The 21,521-nt window shown below is 37.6% G+C and overlaps 1 protein-coding gene across 4 annotated transcripts in view; it reads right to left on the reverse strand.

The window, feature by feature from the left end:
• Positions 1–444: 444 nt before the first annotated feature.
• The window catches only part of ITGA6 (integrin subunit alpha 6), a 44,796-nt gene continuing 23,719 nt past the window's right edge, over positions 445–21,521 (reverse strand). Inside the window, exons 5-26 of one of the 4 annotated variants that reach the window (XM_054381460.1) lie at positions 20,174–20,305; positions 18,916–19,032; positions 17,749–17,959; positions 17,120–17,313; positions 16,917–17,005; positions 16,069–16,196; positions 14,311–14,400; positions 13,741–13,802; positions 12,275–12,432; positions 11,307–11,465; positions 10,723–10,838; positions 10,003–10,192; positions 9,821–9,904; positions 9,541–9,620; positions 9,329–9,406; positions 9,127–9,229; positions 7,895–8,068; positions 6,810–6,908; positions 6,307–6,417; positions 6,126–6,224; positions 5,655–5,780; positions 445–2,499 (exon numbers count right to left, since the gene is read on the reverse strand). In XM_054381460.1, the coding sequence (XP_054237435.1) occupies positions 2,341–2,499; positions 5,655–5,780; positions 6,126–6,224; positions 6,307–6,417; positions 6,810–6,908; positions 7,895–8,068; positions 9,127–9,229; positions 9,329–9,406; positions 9,541–9,620; positions 9,821–9,904; positions 10,003–10,192; positions 10,723–10,838; positions 11,307–11,465; positions 12,275–12,432; positions 13,741–13,802; positions 14,311–14,400; positions 16,069–16,196; positions 16,917–17,005; positions 17,120–17,313; positions 17,749–17,959; positions 18,916–19,032; positions 20,174–20,305 (2,759 nt within the window). In that variant the 3' untranslated portion in view covers positions 445–2,340. Of the gene's footprint in view, positions 2,500–4,132; positions 4,263–5,654; positions 5,781–6,125; positions 6,225–6,306; positions 6,418–6,809; positions 6,909–7,894; positions 8,069–9,126; positions 9,230–9,328; positions 9,407–9,540; positions 9,621–9,820; positions 9,905–10,002; positions 10,193–10,722; positions 10,839–11,306; positions 11,466–12,274; positions 12,433–13,740; positions 13,803–14,310; positions 14,401–16,068; positions 16,197–16,916; positions 17,006–17,119; positions 17,314–17,748; positions 17,960–18,915; positions 19,033–20,173; positions 20,306–21,521 lie in introns of all 4 variants that reach the window. The other 3 variants (XM_054381459.1, XM_054381461.1, XM_054381458.1) reach the window with 3 other exon arrangements.

The raw sequence follows: 21,521 nt of genomic DNA on the forward strand, positions 1-21,521 counted from the left end.
TTTTGGGATATATCTGTCTCCCCTCATTACAGAAACGCGTGTATGGCAGGAGCCCTTGTAGAAAACTGCATAGTGTGTACCTGGGTAGTAAGAATGAAGTGTGGAGAAAGGGTAGCTCTGCCCCATGGGAGGTGACACTTGGTGCTTTGCCAGAGCCTGCTCTGTCAGGCTCCATGCCTGACTCTTAGCAGTGCCTGGGAACTGCTGCAGGCAGCAGCCATCCGGCAAGCATGAGACAAGAGTGTTATCTCCTGCAGCTGCTGTAGCTGCCCCTTGGCATGGGAGAGTGCAGGGAGAGTTACAGCAAAACTGAGAATTAGTTAAAGCTTGCAACTTCTAGCATACTCTTCTGGTGAACTTACTAGAATTAATTGCTACCTTGGTAAATTATGGTAAGAAATCACTACTAGCAAATGTTTAATTAAAAAAAATTTATTTCACACTTCTATACAAATATCCACAGGTAATTTCTAATCATGGAATGATGTAGGATTGATAGCTGGTATTTTTAAAATCTGAAATAAAACCATACCAGTGACACGACTTATTTTTCAAGAACTTTCAGTTTAACACTGCTAAGACATTCATGTTATTAGGTGAGGACCCCAATCTGGTTTTAAATCCAAGGCTATTTGTCAAGCTTTTTAGCCCTTGATTAGCTTGGCTTCGACTGCTGCTCTGAGCCTTTCAGCAAGTAAGCTAGAATTTTAAAAGCTCAAAAGCTAGGTAGAGCTGAATGTATTAAGTGTTCATAAAATCAGTCACAACATACTGAGATTATTTCATGGGCGGAAGAAGACCCTATTAGATTAACGCTCTTTCTATAATGGTAACTTTTTAGGTGACCACACCTTCCAAGAAGGTATGTTCAAAGTTAGTAGTAAAAGTAATACACTTGACAGCTGCCCTCCTAGCAGCTTTTTACCCTATGAGGGGAAAAAAGTACCAAGAGGTTTTTGCATAATTCAAATTACTAGCAATTAATGTACATACTTTTTGAGCAGAATTTTGTTTCACATGAAATAAACTAACTGTGAATTAAATCTTCATTCTTAAATAGTACCAAAGCTTTAGAACATGGGTAAAAAAGTAAACTCTTTAAATATTTTTATCAGTTATGTTACAATAACTAGATTACTGATAAACACAATATTGCGGTTGTACTTTTATCAACATTCAGGTATTCAAGACAATTCAGTAGTCTCATTGTGGATCAGCTCAGATCCCTGTAGTTTAAGATGGGCATTTATAGCCTCCTTCAAGTGCTTTGTAACAGCTGCAGTAGTCAATGCCTTTTGCCAAACACAAGGTCCTTAGGAAGCTGGAAATCTCTTTCCAGAGAACCTCTCGCTTTCTTCCAGTAAGTATAAAAGTGTATCTAAAAATCCTATTCTTGCTTGGTGTCCAAATCCTTAAATAATCTGAGTAATATACAAATCATTTTACAAGACCTGATAATTCCTCCAACATAGTTACAATTATCAGGGGGGAAAGAAAGCCCCTGTATAAATCATTGGAATAAATATTTACATTTTTAGAAAGCACTGGCATCTCCAGTGACTTGCTACAATGCAGTGAATGCCTCAGGTCTCATAATTGGAAGTTTAAAAACAGTTGATTTGAAAGTCCAGTTAAGTCTTTGGCCTAAACAGTTAGTAAGAGATGATGATTTATAACAAAAATAAATACAAAAATGACTGAAATATATATATACAAAAAGTACATCTAATATTCAAGCCTCTCTTGAAAAAAAACCCAAACCTGTGTATATTTGTTTTGAGCAAGAATCACACAATCTGATCTTAAAAATGGAGCAAGATGACCTCTATTGCACATGTAACTTAAGAGAATGCTTTTTTGTTAGCCCTAACTACTGCAGCATGCAAAGACTGTGAATAAAGTTGATTTGCAGGTCTTCAGATTATATCTGAACAAAGCATGTTAAGGGCACTGTGTCTTTATAGTGGAGTATGTATTGAGGGGAAGGATGGAGAACCTGTCTTTTGACCTTAACCATGCATTCCTTGCATAGAAGGTTAGGATCACAGGAAAAGGTCTGCTGTAGTGGTTTTGCATATTTTGCAGAGAAGACCCCAAATCAAGAGTATTTTCTAAAGTGTGAGTTAGATTTGAATGGGGGAAAGAGGCAGTCTGGAAATAATACACATGAAGTTTCGTGAAGCAATTTTAACTGTGCAAACAAAAGCCTCAATAGAAGTCGTAATATCTACAACCGAATGGTGAATGTCCATAGTGTTTTTAAGTACAACTCCATCAGTATTCCATTCAAGAAAACCTTAACCTCTATCTGAATTCTGTAGATTAAAATAATCTTTTTTCCTATGAATAACTTTCATTTTCATTCCATTTTGTGAACCACTGTTTTGTTTCAAGGTCTTTGTATTCCCCATCTTTGATCTGTCGCTCTTCTCTTCGTATTCTTACAGCGTGGTATCGGGGGACACTCTGTTCGTACCTGGAACGTCGGAAGAATCCGCACTGGGGCAGAGAAGAAAACGAGCAGTTTAACTTGCTGCCAAAGAACTACAATTACAGAGGCAATAAATTCTTCCTTTGCAGAGATATACAGGTAAGAAAATTGGAAGCAAATATACATATATGCCAAAAATATAGTGTATGTAGCTGTAAAAACATGAGCCAGCAGGCCTCCATCAGCTGTTCAGCAGCAGTTAAAGACAAACAGCACAATCTGGTGGTAATCTAAAACCTTAAAATATTCCCTCCACTAACCTTCTGAATTTATTTTAAGTCATTCAAGTCTTCTCTGCTATTCAGATCATAAGAGAACTTAATGCTATGCAAAGTAGATACAGTTCAGGAAAGCTAAATCAATGGTAGGTATGTATATTCTTCAGTGTTTTCCTGTATGGTGACATGATCTACTTTTAAAAACATAGAGAAAGATTTCCAAGATCTCCAAAAAAAGTTACACTAGGGCCTTGTTTTTCAAAGCACCATCTCAGCTACAGGCCCTTGAACTACCTACATATATGCAATATTAGAACCAGAGTCTTGTTTAAGTTTGCCATAGGATAATAAACAGACATCACTTGAAATCTAGTGCAGCAGCTTATTTGTGCCCTGCAATTTCTAATCAAAGCCAGTGGAAAACTGCATTCTACATTCTGAGGAATGGACTGAAAACAATTTTCTAACAAAGTGGGAGTTACGGCCACAGTGTCACAAAGATGATGACAGGCAGACACTCAGCTTCACATGTTTATGGGGCACCGATGTCAAGATTAAGTTTAAGAGACATTGTACTATACAGCTGTCATTACAAGTACAACAACAACAAATTTACAATGGCAAGGTTTTGTTCTTACTCTTTGGGGTGGTGGATTGTTTGGGGTTTTTTTAAATAGTATTAGAACTGATACGGAAATTATTTTTTTTTAATTACACTGAGGTATAGACTGAATCTTTAGCTATCTCTTAGTTAAGATTTCATTAAACGTTCTTCTGACATTATTTTAGTCAAGAATTCCTCCCCATGCCTCTCCTCCCAAGCACCACTTAATTAATACAATGTACATGCATGTAATATCTTAATTTGAATAAAGGTTGCTAGAAGTATAAATCATCATGCATCTAGTAGCTTAAGCAGAGGAGAGTGTGTTCCTAGAAAAGCATACTGTAGAATTGAAGGAAAACAGATCTTTCCACAGCAATTAAATTCTCATTGTGGAAATCCTTCCATTACAAGCAATGTGTATCTTTTAGCATGCAATAAAGGTTAGTAAAGCAAGTGTATCTGTCATCTACCTAGTCTTAGCTTTGAATCTTAACTCTGCAGTGGTGATTACCATCTCTGAAGCTTAAAAAAAAAATTACTTACACTGTTAAAACAAATTAAAACAGTAATAATAAAAAACATTGCAAAGATCAGCATGTCTTCTAAAGAAACAAACCAGAAGCTTTTTAGACCAAGCTAAACACCTGTTTGTTCATGTGCACCTAAGCTGAAAATCCATTGACAGAGTGAGCAAGCAAGTACCATAGTTTGAAATCCCCAAGTTAACAGAACAAATGCAGTAAAAGCCTCACAGTTAGCCACTGCAACCAGAGCATGTGCCACAGCTAAAAATTAAAAAAAAAAGTCATCAATTACCAATTACAGAAGTAGATCAATACTATGCATCAGAAGTAAGCCTCTCTTTATCAGATGGCTGAGCATGGATCTCAGCCTTGTGATATGTGGCATCGTAATGATCTTTCTTATTTCGCTTGAAGAAACCACACTACAAGGAAGCAAGGTATTTAGTCAATTTTTTGTGGACTGTAAGAAATCAAACCTATTAAAAACTGCCTTAAATTAACTCTGTAAACTTTCTTCCCATTATGACTTCACAGGCAAAAATAGTAACAAAAATATCACGAGAGCTCAGCTGTTACTAGATCTGACAGCTTCTTAGATTGACTTGCTCTGTAAAACAGTAGAATAACCTGAGTTAAAGAATATTATTTTAGAGGCATTTTGATAAATTTGTAATGTACTATCAACGATGTCCACAGCAGCTAAAACAGTCTGTGGAGGCCACAAAGAAGTCTATACAGAAATCCATTTGTGGACTAGTGCACAGGATAGGCAAAAATTTAAGGCAGAACAAAAATGAGAATTGCCTTGACCTGTACCACACAAGCATTTGTCTTAAACCAATCATGTACCTGTCTTTGAAGCAACATGTTTGTCCTTCAGAAGACACAGCACAGTGTCATCAAAAGAAGCATTCTGTGCTATGTGTGAAGTTTTGTGTATTTTCATGAGCAGCAAAACGAGTTATAACTTAACAGCCCACCCAAAGCACTAATTCATCAAGATTTGCAGAAGGGGCTGAGCATTTATTAGGAAATAAGGAATTCAGAACTATCCTGTAGGAAGTAACCTGCAGCAAATGGTACCTCTCAGCAAAGCTTATTACTGCAGTTTCTCCAGAAGAAAGTAAGTTCCATACAGGATGTTCTTTTTTCACCTCTTTTTCTTAATAACCTTCTGCAGTCCCATAACAGCAAATACTACCTACCTAGGACTGTAAAAACTAATAAAAGGACAGTCCTGTTTTACTTGGAACTACAGAGCTGTAAGAACACCCCAAGTAGTTAGAAAAATAGGTTTTCTTTTGCAAATAGTTAACCTTTTGTTACATGCACTTATTTACTCGTTTAGGGTTTCTAGATAAAAAACTTAATTCTACAGCAATTCACCAATGCATTTGGCTATGTATTACTTCTGTACCTTTTGGTTATTCTAGTCTACCACCAGCTTAATGATATTTCTAATGTTCTGAGAACAAAGCCCTACTAAAATATTTGTAGATAGTTTTAGTTTAGTTACATTTGTAGTAGTTTTAGTCTCATGAGTTTTACAGCTAACTGCAGAAGCTCCCAAGTACATGTATCTATGATCGCCGAAGCTGAGGATGTGGAAACAGAAAAATTTCATAATGCATCTTCCTATGTAACCATTTTCATTCCAAGTACTGTGAACCAGAAACTGATGAAGGAAAGGGCAGTTTTTCTCTACTTTGAATTCCAAATACAAACTAAAATATTTAGTCATTTGGTTCATTAGTTTTCTATCCTGTCAGTTGTAGACTGGAAAATGTAAGATAACTAGATGAATAAAAACTCACCTTCCACAGCAAGAATACCAACAGTGCGAGCATCAGTATTCCTGCAAAAATAGCCACCGAGATGATCCACCAAGGTACTCCTGTATAAAGTGCTACTGGTTTTGCAGGAAAAACAGTAACACGTACCTAAGGGAGATAAAGTATGCAAAGAAAGATGGAAAGAGTGTTTCAGAAGCATCTGATTTTAATATATAGCTGCAATTTATACAAATCTTACCTCTTTCCTAGCACAATGGCTTCTCTCATTTACCAAACATTTTTTGAAGAAAAAGATCCTACTGGTATCATTTCAGTATGGTAGTGAATTTTTCCAATCCAATTAAAGATAAAAATGATCAATAATTCAAAACTCAGTTAAAAAGGTGTGGTAGTTTAGCTGCTTCTGATTTAAAATGGTTTGGTTTTTTTTCCCAGCCTTTGACATAAGCTGAAAATATCACAACATACGGTTAGCACTAATGTTAAACCTACCTGAGCAACTTCATTTGTGAGTTTAACATTCTTAGCTGCAGCCGGAACACTGATCGAAGCTCTGACAAGAATATCCAGGTAGTTCATTTTAGAGTATTCCTGTTCCAAAATAAAATACAGACATTAGACACAGGACAGGAAAGAAGCCTGACCTTCCAAACTGGCAGGTAAGAAGACTTACTTCCAAGAAAGTACTGTTCCACAATCTGGAACGCAGCACAATGGATGCCTTGCTGTCTAAACCCTTCAGGGGACATTTTATGTCCACACAGCGTGCATTCACATTGCAGTCCTGCAATTACAAATTTCTGTGTGTAAATAAAAGCACACCCTCACACATTGTTTAAACACCCGCCCCACCCTGACAACCTCTTGATTAAAAATTTTATTATATACATATTTGTGCAAGAACCAAAACCTGTTTGCACTGACAGCAATAGGAAAACGCAAATAATATGCCATTATCTCTTTATTTTAATGTAGATAACTATGGAGAAATTCTTTGCTGTGTCTCTTATCTCTAGATTATCTAAGTGGTCTACTTTTTAAAAAATTGATACTTGGTTTTGAAATAAAAACAAAGAGAGACTTTTTTCCCCTCCCTGCCAAACTCTTAAAGAAAAGACCTCTTACAAGTGCAGGGGGAGGCAGTATCTGACCAGACGATAGTTGCAATATGCTTACCAAGGTCTTGTATTTTCTTTCTGAGAATAAAGAAAGTGTCTTGCCATCTGTCATCTGCTTCTCTGCAACCTCACGTTTCCTTCGTGAGTTATGGGATTCCTAAAAGAAAAGTGAAAAAAAAAAAGTAAGAATCTGCTTAGTCATCTGTCAGATGTACCTCTTAATTCTGACCTAACATAAGCAAAGAAATTAGCTCAGTGAGCAATTGTGTCAAGTCATTACACACATGTAAATCCCTGCTTACCTACACTTACTTCTAGTCATAGAGTCAAGGTTAAATAGGTATTCTCAAATGGTAGTAAAGAAAGATCAAGGGAGTTTTGGATTTATGAAGTTTTCCATGCTATTTCCATTTTTGTTACAATGCTAACAGAGTAAGACTGTGCTACTTTCATTCAGTAGATACTTTCTTCCTTGGCTTTATGGAGTTTTTTTAACTGTATACTAACTATACTCACTGAAGGTTGTATTAACCAGTGTAGCAATCTGACAAGAACGGGTTTATGTGCGTGCAGTTTTAATGATGAAAATTAAAACTCCTCCCAAAGGATCTTCAGATTATAGGAAAACAAAAAGTAATGAAGTCTCAGGGTTCTAGGAAACAAAAAAAAATCTTGCTACATAGGCACAATGAAGGGCTGTGAAATTTAGCTTGAGAAATCTTTTCTCTCTCGTTTTTTGTAAGTAAGAAAATTTAATTGCAAACCTTTTCTCTAAAAGTACATGGAGTTAAATATACATGGGGAAATGTTTACTACTGTTCATTGTTTTCTGTGTAAGAACTTGATTTCAAAAATGCTGGCAAAATCTGTTAATCAGTGATTTCATACTGTAAGAACATATGACAAAAACACCCTTTGCAGAAACAGTCACCATGACATGGCATCTGTCCCTCAGCATGTAATCTTCACCAGATGCTGCAGTATCTCTTAATGGACTTAATTTGTGATACATTGTTCATGTATTGTGCTTGTGAGCTGCATAAGATAAAATCCTTCTGGAGGCAGGCTCTTGTACCCTACCACCACATACTGCATGTAAATTTATGTTGTGCTAATTCATCAGCAGAAGACAGGGTAACGTACCACAAGGTGCAAACTATTGATTTCATTCTCAGGTTGACAGGAGACTTTTTCCAAGTCTTTGGAATCTATTTTCATCAAATAAAGCAGCCATTTGCCATTACTAATTTCTTTCGGCCACTGGATGTCCAGGGAAGCAGTACCAAATGTTTTCAGTGGTCTACCCAAGTTAGTTACCTGTTAAAACAAACATTCTTTAAACTGTGGAATACTTCATATAAAGGGATTTTCTTCTCAATCAGAAGTGTTACTTAAGCATGCACCTAACAGGAAATTTAAGAGCAGATGAAAGACGGTTGAAACAGTATAAAGACAAAGCATATAGCAAAACTAGCACACTTGGAGAACAAGTAAATACAGAGTTTAAACATAGAAGGATTAAATTTGCTATTCTTTTAGGCTGTTGATTCTTAGAAATCTATCTTCATGTGAAACCACATTGAACTCCACTTTAGTTAACAAATGGTTCCATTGCATGTAATAGGCCAATTGCAAGTTTGAGGACTCTGACAGCTCTTGCTCTGTAATTCTGGAAGTTGTTTCTCAGCCTATTTTTCACTCTTAGTGTTACTGTTTGTAATACCAATACCAAAAGTCCTAACACATACTTTTACTGATTCTACTTTAATACCTGTGTGTAGGTTAGTGAAAAATTTACTGAAGTTATTTTTAATCTTGACCAACTACTATGTACAAAGACAGCAGGACTTGCATTAATGATGTAGAAAAAGCAACTCCCTTACTGATAAACAGTTTGTACAGAACGAAAATCATCTCTTAGCCTTGTCCTTGCTTATTAATTAGACAGAAGACCAAAACAGAGAAATAGATCCATGCATTCACAGTGCCTTCCATGGTGTCTATTTGTGCCTGCTCAATCCTGCATGAGTACAGCTAACACCTGGGCACACCACAGTTAGGGTTCTGGGGTTTATTTCCCACATGCACAATTTGATGCCTGCACACAACTTCAGGTGCATGAACTACTCCAATAAAACCATCTAAAACACAGCCAGCCTCAGGCCTCTTCAACAAAATGCAATCATAAAACATCTAGGCCCAAAAGAACTCTATTCTGCAGTCAGACTGCACGATGTTCTGATCAGGAAGTCAGGATTTTGGGACAAGAAAAGCCAATTCTAAATCCAGTGACTTTTCCAAGTCTTTATATGCATAAAGAGAGAAGCTGTTCCTTTGATTAAAAACAGCCGGTGGCATTAATGTAAATTACTCACTCTGAATTCATACTCTATGAGGTTTCCGATATTATCTTCCGATTTCATAGCACTCTCACCAACGATGTTACCTCCAAAATACACCTGAGAAGGCTTAGCAACTCTGTTCAGGTGGGGGTGGAGAAGAATAATCAGATTTTAATGAAGTCTGCAGTGAAACCGTCATACCCAGCCCCCCATTTGTTATGCTATCAACACTTACCCAGTGAGTGATAAAAGCAATTCAAGAACCACTTTAGCACTAGCTGTAATTGGAGTTGAATTAACTTGAGTGCTTGTCCTAGAACAGAAACAAAACAATGCTGGGTTTAGCAGTTTTCACTTTAGCATTAAATTGCTTGTGAATTGAACAAATTAGTTCAAAATGTTTACAACTGTTTATAAATAGAGTGCACACACTCAAAGACAACTTACGTTTCCAACTTCAGATTAATGTCCAAGTCTGTTGTATCAACATTAACTTTAGTGGTACTTAAGATCAGATAAAAGGTTACCTAGATAAGAAAGAACACCACAAAATATGTAAACATTTAATAAAAACTATATTAATATATACAATATTATAGATATATACCAACATGTTCTAGTACTAAAAAGACAGATCCAAATCAAATTTCAAGTTATGACAGAAAATTCAGACCACAGCAGTCAGGAATCAGATTTTACAAACTGGAGTGAAACAGGTGCAACTTACATTGGAATTTCTTTTGAAAGGATTTCCAAGTTCACATTCCGCTTGAGAACCATTTTGGTTAGCACTACACGTTAGCTGTTTCTCCTGGTAAAACAGAGCACATTTAAAAGTGAAAATACGCTAAAAATGTTTTTTAAATTGACTATTGTTTTTTAAATTGACTTTCTCTTAAAAATACTTACAGGATAAGCCTTCATCTCCCTGAATGCAGAATATGTCAGACTGTCTGGAAAAGTTGCGATTAGTTTAGCTTCATATGCATCTTCACCATCTTTTTGTGGATTTTTAATATCAGATGGATTGTTTGTCACTGTTATCTCCAGGGCAATATCTTTCTGATCTTTCAGAACAAGCACTGGCATGCCATTTTCACTACAGAAACAGAGTACAGAGAGGATTGTGTGCATTAGCAAAACAAATGTGCATTTAAGTTTCCTTCTTATTATGGTTTACCCACATCGAGTTGTCTCTATTAGGGAAGAATCCCTGGAAGACCACCTCAGTGGTCATAGGCTTTTTTTCCCAGAGAGTCCTGGGCTACTATAATAGATAGTTTGGTCATACTTGCAATCAAATGTCATCTCAAAAACAGTTAACAGTTTCACACAAAATTTACTGCAAGACTGATTTATAATTTCTTTTCTCCAGGGGTCAGAAACATTTTTCTAAGTCTTAGTCCACAGTTGTGGCCACTTGTATCTGTGTTTCTGCACCAACACTCTTCTAAAGCTCATCCCCACTCCCTGTCTTTCCTTGCCCAGACAAATCAGTGCTTCTACACAGGACTGTGTAGGTCAGACTAACAGAACAAAGCTGCTCTGTCTCCCAGAACCCTATCCTAAAAGTTCTTTCAAGCGCTTATTAATAATTTGAACTTTATCAATGTGTTAATCAAAGCTTACATGGGTAAGTAAGTAAACCTATCTTCATTTCCTTCTCTACTGCAAAACCGGTACTGAAGTTTCAGATTGCTGTGACATTCGTTGTCTTCTCCACATCCTTCTTTTAAGAACTCCACCTAAAGAAAACCAAATCATTTTCACTGCATGCCCCATAATAGCTTAAAACAAGATTTCTGATGTCTACTGCTTAAAGTATCCACAGAGAACTCAGAGGCACTTTCCTGGATGGAATAAGATTTTTAACCTGGCTCACTTCTTGCCTACTAAGACAGTTTTTCTTTGTGAGACATAGCCCTTAATGCTGATAATTTAGGATTTTAAATGTGACTAAGAGGCAGAGATAGATAACTCTAAATGAGAGGTACACTTCTAATGAGGAAAAACATCCTTCAGTCTGATTGTTACAAAAAAGCAGCACAGGATGTAGTTCACAATATTCTGTAGCAAGTTCATAACAAAACATAACACAGTAGTTACAAGTCCAGTACCACCCCAGTTACTTCTTTTCAGCTTTCTACAGTCTTTGGAATTCAGTGATTTATCAAGGTGCAAATTTATGGGAAAACATGGTATCCAAGACTTACTTTTGTGGTCTTTGTTTCAGATTCATTTGAATTGAGAATTGGTATAAGGTCTGGAAGTGCTCTCTCCTTTCTTACGGCTGGTGAGCTGGACTCCAGGCCAGCAATTTTAACGCTGACTGATACTGGGATAGGGCGCAGCTTATCTTTAATTTTTTCTGGCTGAAATATTTTAAACGGCATAGTTAGTGTACAGTGCAAAAACTAGCATTTGATACACAATTTATAACAAGAAGTAGAGCAAAATATTTTCTGCCACATTTTGCAATATTATAACTCTTTACTATATGGAAATAAAAATGAGAAGCACAGCCCTACTGTCTATATTTCTTTCTGGCTTCCCAATCTGATGATTTCTGTCACTATTAAGAATTCCTAGGAAGAACACCAGATGGTAACTCAGACAAATGAAATGCACACTAGAACAGCAAAAGTAAGTCCCTATTGTGTAAGTTCAAGCTCTTTAATTTGCTGTAGTCCAAAGCAACCTTGAAGGCCGATTCACTGCTGCTGAACAACAGATAGAATCTGTTCAGCTTCTGGAGCATTGCCACCTTGGCTGTTCAGCTCCTGGAGCATTGCCACCTTGGAGGGCCAGTGTAGCAGCCAAGTCAGATAGCACATATACCAAGCTGTCTTGTCCTGCCCTTCTAAAACCTGTGGGTTAAAATTCTTTTCCTAGCCAGTCACATCATTAAATTCTATAGCAATTACTTCTGTTAGAAACAGCTGTGCGCTTTTGGTATTTATTCTAAATCAGCTCAGCTCTACTGACCTCCAGAGCATGCTGTAGTAGCTGCAGTTTTTATTGATACTTTGTAAGAAAGGCAACAAGAGGAAGCAGTAGGCATGCAGGGAAAAACTTAAGTTGCATGCAACTTAAGTTATCTACCAAGGTACCATGAGGCTGAGAAAAAGATAATGCTTTTGTTTTAATTGGATCTAAACTAAATAAAAATATTCTGCCTTACCTGCAGTACAAGCTTGGTTGTCACACACTCTTTTGAGTTCTGCCCCTTTAGGGTTGTACTTGCAGTAAACTGATCAGATAGGTGGTCTTTAAACTGTACCCTGGATGGCAGCCCTAGCTGCCTCCTCTCGTTTTCTGCTTCAAATGTATAGTTGATCTCTGTATGAAGAAGTAAAACAGGTCACTATTAAAAAGAACTTCAATTTCTCCAGTATGATCTTACAATGTTCTAGAAGACTCTTTCAGCCAGTGCTGGGCCTCATGAACTGTTTCCAGTTCTTTACAAAACTCTCCATCTGTCAGTTTCAGCCCTCTCCAGTGGAGGGCCAGATACGCTGCGCGTGCATCTGAAGCAAACTTCTAAACCAGAGCTTTTTATTCTCAAAAGTAGCCCATCACTTTACAAGCATCCAGAGCTGGCTGGAAGAGCTGTAATTGATGCTGTGGAGCCAGTGGAGAGCTGAGATACAGAACTTTGTAAAACACTCCTGGCTCAGCTCTCCTTGAAGTCTGTCACAAGAGCACTTCCTAAGCAGCCATCAAGACTTTGAGGCCAAGGTATGCTGTTAATTTTAACACTGAAAGCAAAAGTATGCCAAGAGCTTTTTAGTTGTATGCTGAAGCATGTTTTGATAGAGCTGAACTCTGTGCATCTTTTAATCATCTCTCTATTCATGAGGCTAATTCAATGTCGCAGCAAGCCTGCCAGTCCTCAGGAGCACAGAATGAGGCACATGTGAGCCACCTCATGAGAGCTCAAAACACTTGACCTATTGAAGGACTAGGACCTTGTTCAGGCACATCCCATGGATTTTACAAGTAACCAAGAAACTCAAGACAACATGGGAGGAGAAGGGAGGTTTGAGCTTAAAATTTTTCTTAGTTCCTCTGAAAAATCCTAAGCAGTTTTCTTAGGTGTAGGGAACAAGAGAAAAAAAAACAGGAGACATGAAAAAATAATGCTTCACAATGTTGACTATACTTATGGCACAGTCTTCCAGGATCCTATTAATACACATTTTTTTTATTTCAGTTACTGATTTCCACAGAACTGTTTTCATGAATACAGAAAACTATTTCATAAGGTAAGTTTCCAATAAGAAATAACGTTTACTAATGATCTATAAAATGGAACATTTTTCTAAAGCAGCAGTAAGAGGCAAAATGGTTTTGGTCTGTATGGCAGCCATTTGCTCATAAGCAGTTAATTAACAAGAAAGCTTCAGTTCAGTCTGTCACCTACAGAGTTTCCTAACACACCAGAGTGGTTCTAAATACACATTACTCTATGTACAGTGCAATGGGTGATTTGCCTTAGTACTGAGTCACACTTTAAATTTGACAAGTCACAGCCTGAGATGAGTCACTATAATTTGAGTACTAATCTTCCATGATATGACCTAAAGGGGGCAAAAAAAACAAAACAAAACACATGACAGATCAGACATATTTATCTTCAAAACTTACTTATTCTTGGATTTAAGTCACTGGGGTTTGCAGTGTATTGAAAACATGCTTTCACATCCATCCTGTAAAAAGTGCCAAGAAATTAATATTAACTTTAAGGCATGGTCCAACAGACTGAAGAGTTTAAATAGTTCATTGATTGATACAATCAGTCTTACAGCTGTGACTTTCATGGTAGAACAGCAACTTGCTACTTAGTGAGCTGAATTGCAAAGCAAGTAAAAATGGTTAATAAGAACAGAAAAACTTATTTCTGTCATTTGCTTTTAAATCTCTAATCAAGTGAAAGCTGTTTAAGTAAAGATATTCTATAAGCATTGAAAGTCATAAGTGGCAAACTGCCATTTCTTTTCAAAAACTGCATTCCAAATGGAACATGCTGCACATTGTCTTTAGCACAGCACTCATAGCAAATTCAGAAAGTCAAAATGACTACCTGCAGCTGCAGTTTGTTAAGCTGCATGACTATTCTATCCCTTTACTTTAACTTCATCACTGACTGAAAGATTTTTGGCAACAGAACACTCACTACACCAAGGCTTCTGATACTGTAATTTTTTAAAAACTTACCATATTTTACTAGGGTCTTCAGCGTTCTTTAGATCAATTCTGTCAGGCTGTACTGTAATGCTTCTTCTAATGCTTATCACAGGCCGAGATCTTCAATTGGGTGAGAAATGGGTAATAGAAAAAACATCAAAAAAGGAACATAAAGTTTCAATTAAGATTAATCAAACGATTAATTCAGATGTCCTCCATGCCCTCACTTATTTGCAATGAAGGCACCCCAAGAAATACAGTTTGGATTTGATAATGGTTAGAAACCAATGAAAACTTACTTAAAGCAGGAGCAGTAGAACTACTAAGCAAAGCAAGTCACAAAAAAACAAGTACATTAATGTGATGTTGTGGCTGTCATTTTATACACATATAAAATACAAAACCCAGAAAATTCAAAGTGATGGTTCCCACTCCAGTGTAGGTACTAAAAGTTCATTCACGTTAACATTCGCAACAGCTTTGAGCCTGGGTGAGTGTGGGAAACATTTTCCCTCTCTGACTCTTCAGCATGCAGGCAGTAGCCATAATTCAGCATGACTTCTATCCCTTCCTTTTTGGAAGGGGTAAGAAACATGAACAAATGAATGAGCTGATCCCCGCTCTCATCAAAGCATCTAAGGGTTATATAAAATGGCTGCTGAGCCCCCTCCTCCTCCTCTAGCAAATCTCTTTTAACCAGGCCAGCCTTTTTTACTTTCTCCCCATAAATGGGTTTTGTTCTCACCTTTGTAAAAGTTTTTCTACTGCCTTTATCAGCAAATGATTAAAGCTCCTTCTGAGTAAAGCAGAACTCTTAATCTAATAACCAATTTCCCTTTCACCAACTCTATGAGTTGTGCTTTGGGTGGGAGCTGTTTCAAAGTCTGTGTGTATGTATATATATATATATATATATATATACACACACACACAGAGTGTATTGTACACAGATATTACACATCTCAGAGATGGGATCATCAAAAAATTGTAGGAAAGGTCTTTCTGCCTGAATGGTACAGTTGTTCTCAGCCCCCAAATCAAGATAACCAGTTTTTGGAGTCCCTGCTCCTCCAAAGACCTGAGCCTGATGCACCGTTCACAGCTCTGATGAGGAAAGAGTCTTCTTCCTGCTCATTACTAGTAATTCACCTCAGCAGTACTGGAAAAAAAGCAGAGATCTACTAAAGACTGTGACTTCATCCCTAAGGCAGGTGCTACAGAAATACAAAAGGGTTCTATCTGCAGGGCTTTCTCACAGCTGTTTCATGGATCCCACTGCAATCTCAGCAAGGCTGTGTGCCTCACAGCTTTCAGACCCTCAGCTACAAAAGAGAGGGGGTGGTTTTGGTTTTTTGTCTTCAATAAAGCAGAATTAGATTTATGTAACAGCAGCAAACAAAAGCTCTAGGAGATGTATCTGTTAACAACTTCTTTCCTAAGGCCAAAGAATTACTTACCACCTTTAATTCCATCAAAGGACATGGGATCCAAGTGAGTTACCACAGGACAATGCAAGGGCACAAACACACTGCACACATCAGCACTTCACAGTAACTGTCCACATTCATACTCTCAACATGTCTTGACTGTAAAGCAGCTTCTCAATAAGAAGAGGGGGATAAAGTAACAAACAAATTTATGGAATCTTTTTCTCCTAGAATTTCCAGCTTCTTGAAAGAAAAATCCACTCCTCTGCAAACAGGTTTTTGTTACTTCCAAGCAACTTGTATGTAAAAAAATTAAACCCAAAACTCTGGGTTTATACAGTGACAGTTCTGTATACGATACCTGAAAATGGATACAGAGTCTGAAAGGGAACCAACAGCAATATCAGGGTAGGAATTTTTATCCAGGTCCATGCTTCCAGCAATAGAGTAACCAAAGAAATTAGTGCCTGTTTTTTCACCATCAAGAATCTAAAGAGCAAACAGATTGAGGGAATTCAGACATTTAAAAGATATAAAAGCGAAGTAAGTAACAAGTGAACATTTTTGTCTTGTGTCCAGAAAGAGAGAAGAGAGACAAGGAAACGGGACCTCTGTGTTGAGGTAAATGACACTGAAGTGCCAAGATGATTTGCTTTTCTTCCAAGAAGTTACTTTGCAATAGCAGTGAGTACCAGAAATTACTGTTTCGCATAGAAATGTTACCTAGCTTATCTTTATAGTACTTATGCAGAACAGGTACTTGAAACTGAAAAAGTCATCTAGAAGTATTCTAGGAAGGGTAATCAAGTTCCATTCTCACCTGGCAAACTGAACACAGCAGTGCTCATGAAAAAAAGGCATACATAATTTTAAAAAGAAAGTGAAGTAGTCATAGGAAAAAGAAGAACCCAATTGTTTTCAAATAAAAAAAATTCTTTCAAAACCCCCAAATTTAAACATCTACATGCCTTTTTCCTTTTCTACATGTTGTTAGTGACAAATGACGGTTCCAGAAAGAAAAATACACATTAAAATCAGTAATTAATTCGTAATCTTTCTGGTCAGCAATGCAATCTATGAAGGGTCTTGTCACTTTTCTGCACACTCACCACCTACTAATGTTAATGAAAATGGAGAAGAGGGACAGGCCTGTTATTGCTTTAGGTTTGTGCAAGGCAAATTATATATAGTGAAGTTTAATTTCTTTACCTGTGCTGGTTTTGTATTGATTCCATTCTTGGATCCATGATAAACGTACACTTTGCCATAACCATCATATGGAGCCCCTACTGCAATATCTGTTGAAAATAAGTCACAACATCCAAAATCATTCTCAGTCTTTCCACAGCTTGTAGTCGTAAGTGTGAAATGTTCCAGGTCTTACACTTTAATTGTAATCAACTTTCACTCACCTGGATATCCATCCTGATTTATGTCCCCAACATTTTCAACTGCAAGACCAAACATGGAGTCAGTGGTTCCATTTAAACGAATAGGTTTCACTCCTTCCCATTTGCCTTGCCGGTTAATGTAGATGTACACAGCACCACCAATATCTCCACTTCTGTCAAAGTACTGTGGGGCTCCAACAACAATGTCTTGCCATCTTAGAATTAAAGGGGAAAAGGGCAGTATTTTTAGAGAAGAACTGTGAAAAATAACCGATCAGACTGTGGTCTGCAAGCCAGCCAGCCAAAGAGCTGCAAAACAAATTACATTAAACTTGTTGAGCAACAACAGCTCCACAGATACTACAAGCTGACTGTATGCTTTTGATGACATACAAGGATCTTTTAGGGCCTTCTTTAGCTGTGATATTTGTTTGTTCTTTATTTACACTGTTTAAATTAAAATTAAGCTCTTTTCTGTGAGAAACGTAGCCTGTGTCCTGACTAATTCTGAGATGCTCACTGTTTCCTACAGCCAGACACAGAAGATGCATTTGGCATTACTTGCATTCCTAATGTGAAAAGCCAAAGCAGAAATAATCCAGGCTTCCATCCTTCATTATACAGGCAGCAGGAATTAACCAAGGCCATACCCATCACTGTTGAGGTCCACAACAGCAACATCATAGCCAAAAGAAGAGGCCAGCCCTTCTCCTTCAAACATGTGCTCGAGTGAAAGCGCTCGCTGATTTTTCTCTTTTTTCAGTAAAACAACTGCTCCACTGTGGTTGGCTCTTGGGGCACCAGACACAAAAGTCATCTCATCTTGGGAGACAATTCCTTTACCAGAGTCCAAAGAGAAACCTTTTAGCAGAGAAAGAAATAAAATATGAACAAACTAGCAACTAGTACTGTTAATAGAAAAATTACATTCCCCTTCTATATTAAAGTGGTATATTGAATAGAAATTTTGTCTTAACCAGCGTGATACCCTGAGAATCATCCATTTCTCTTTGGACTGGTGAATGCATGTTTACAAGTCTACACTCCTCCATACATTACAGTTAAGTATTTCACCTACAAATATATTATTCCATTGCTCACCCAGATCTCCTTCTCACAGATACCAAATATGAGATCATGTTTAAACGTACAAGCATTGAAATGTCTACAACTTACCACTTGAATATAGTTTGAGTGTTTCACCTCTGGCAAAACTGTTAAAGGCTTCCCAAGTACAAGCCAGTGCCATTCCACTGCAGACATGCAAATGTAGCCCCCACAGGCAGAGTCTTTACATGAGCGCCATGTACAGCACAGTGTTTGAGAATTGCATTACACAGTAATGGTGAATTTGGCAATTTGGATTTAATGCAGCCCGAAAGGACACATTCAAATTAGTCTTGGATATTCTTTATAAAAATTAATACTATTTAGTATAGATGAAAAACTGCGTCAAAGGAACATAGCGCATATACCAACATAGCCAATAAAGGCCAAATAAGAAAACTGCCAGCAGACAGAAATCCTTATGATACTTCACCACTACTATGAAAATTCTCAATTGCAGCAATTCGCAATCAGACAGTTGCAGGGAGTCCCACCTGGGGGAAGGAAGAGAAGGTTTGGAGAAATGCAAGACAAATCAATGCTTCCTGAAGCCATATTATTTTGCAGGCTCCTCTTCATCTGAATCCCTCTTTTTACATGCTTTTACTTGCAATGTATTTGAAATGAGGGGGGGGTGGAGGGGGGAGTATCATGTCAAAGGTCTGGAGAGTATGTCTGAACAGATGCTGCCACCTCAAGTGGTCACAAACCTAAGTAGCTATTCATCATTACATCCACCAATTTGTCCACCTGTATGCTGGGAGGCAATGTTTTGTATACAAACTGATCTGGGTGAGCATCAGATACAGCTGTCAAAAACAGAAGACCTGTACATGAGTGAAAGATTGAAGAGAAAAGCAGCAGTTAAGCAAAGCAGCTCCAACCATGGTTATTTACTGTCTATATGCGAGAACAGCAAGCTTGCCTGGAAGTGGTTTTGACTGTGACAAATCAAAGGTAACCTTTACATTTAGGAGAAAAATGCATTTATTATGAAACTGCAAAAAGTTGCTATTACTCTGTTCACAGCAAAAGACTCCACAGCACTTCTCACCTTACCAACTCTCATCTCACCAGAGAAGGCTATCAGGCTATCAGTTTGTCTTTCTAACCTAAGATTTTTTGTTTTTTACACTCAATAATTACTACTATTTAACAGAAGTTTGTGTTCTACTTCTTCTAGCAGTTATGTAGCTCTAAGTTGTCTCTCTTTTTTACTTTCTTCTACTTTTTATATTAGCAATGTCCTTTCCACCAGTCACACAGAAATCCCAGTTTCAAGTCACCAAAATGGTGTTTGTTGCATACACCAAAAAGCAGTGGATCAATACACCAAAGAAATCTGCACTGGAACAGAAAGGTTCTTTACACTTGAGGCCTCTCCAAAAATGCAATGTGGCCTTATCTCTACACTCTCCAGGTGTACAGTAACACACATTGGCCTAAGGACCTATTTCTTTTCTGTGTGCAAGTGCAAGAATCTCACCTCCTTCACCACACAAACTCAAATACCACTTATATTATGGTATTTTAAAAGCCTCTAAAAAGGCCACCAGAGTTTAAAAACTTTAAGAATATAGAAATGGCACTCACCTACCAGGAGAGAGAAATAGCAGTCTTAACAGATCCAGAAACTGAAATTTTTATAAACCAGATGGCAGAGACCTTTTGACTAAGGATTACAGATCCTTAAGTTGTAATTAACCAGTGATTATAATCACTCCCTGAGTATCTGAGGGTACTCATCATAGTTTTTATATCTCATTACATTACAGCTCTTCCAGTTACCTCAGCAGAGTGTCATCTTACACTTACAATTGGCCCAAAAATGCGGAGGGAGATGAGAGTCATTCAAATGGGATAGCACGTTACAGGATCCACAAATGCTTCCATTTCATACCATTGCAGCAGGCTGGGATCATGAGTTTAAGAAGCCTAAAGAAGTTTGCTATATGTACTTAATCCTACCTAAGTAACTGTTAGCAGGAACAGGAACTAGATTCTTATCTTGGCGGCTCTCATCACCAACTTCATAAGGCCCATCATCAAAGATACCCAGATCATAAAATGTCTGGTTCTTTTGCTCTGCACGAACCACCCCTGAGGAAATGAAATGATAAAATAAAAGCGAATGAATGGTAAGGGAGGAAAAACAAAACAAAACCAGATAAATGGTTCCAAACTAACATTCATTATGATGAATGACTGCTGTGTGGGACAGGCACAGAGTAATGCACTGAGTGAAAGTGTTTTCAGAAGGCAATGAAATTCTATCATGTGCCAGAACCTCACACTGCTCTACAGAGAGGCCATGCAATGATTCAGGCAATATATAATACTGAGAATTTCTTCACAAAAACAGGACCAACTTGGTCTGGAACCACCCTCATCCCACACTTGTTAACCTCATAAGGCCTGTCTTTAAAAGAGCTAAGTACTCAGGGATACAAACAAACTGTTCAGCTATTGCAAACACCAGTGATGCATTTAGAAAACATTCTTTAAGGGGAGAGGTGCTGTTGTTCAATAAAATGTGCCTCCCTGTTATCAACAGGCACGTTTAACATTTTGGCAAGCACAAATGTTTTCCCATGATACTCTTGTGGCTGAGACACTGTCACAGTACTTCTCTGCAATTCAAGCAAGGCAGTGTCTGAACTCAGTATGCTGTTTCAGCTTGGTCAGGGTTTTGCTGACAGATCAATGGAAGATTAAGTTTTCACTAAAGCGTGCCTTGTGCCAGAACATAACTTGAATGATTTTGCGTGGTTCACATAGCAGGCACAGGTGTACAAGGGGAAAAAATTTAATGGTTTGAGGATCAGATGTTCTAAAGGGGCAAGTATTTACAGCTGTCGGTGTAATGAAGCGCAGTGGGAAAAATCAGACACAGAGATGGCCATTTAGATGCTTCTCAGTATAAACTAACTGAGAAAATCCATGGGGTTTGTCCCTTAAGACATGGAGTATCTCCTAGATGATACAGAGTACTTAGCTCTTAGTCAGACTATCCATGGAATTATATGTGAATGTCCATGGATTTAGGTATGAATACATGCAGTACTGCTCTGTTCAGTTACTTTCCTGCAATCCTCCAGTATTTAATTTGAGGAAGTGCTAGTGTACACAGACTTCACAAATAATAAAGTGAAGAATACTGCAGGATAAACAAAGATCTTAGTGCAAATACCTAACATTTGGTCAAATGCAGGAAAAAATAATTTCATAATTTGTTCCAGTATGGAAATATCAAAAGCAATCTCTCAATTCCATCATAACACTAAGACTAATACGGGAAAAATTTGCTGAACATATG

The sequence above is a fragment of the Indicator indicator genome, chromosome 5 (genome assembly GCF_027791375.1).
Source record: "Indicator indicator isolate 239-I01 chromosome 5, UM_Iind_1.1, whole genome shotgun sequence".
Taxonomy (NCBI): domain Eukaryota; kingdom Metazoa; phylum Chordata; class Aves; order Piciformes; family Indicatoridae; genus Indicator; species Indicator indicator.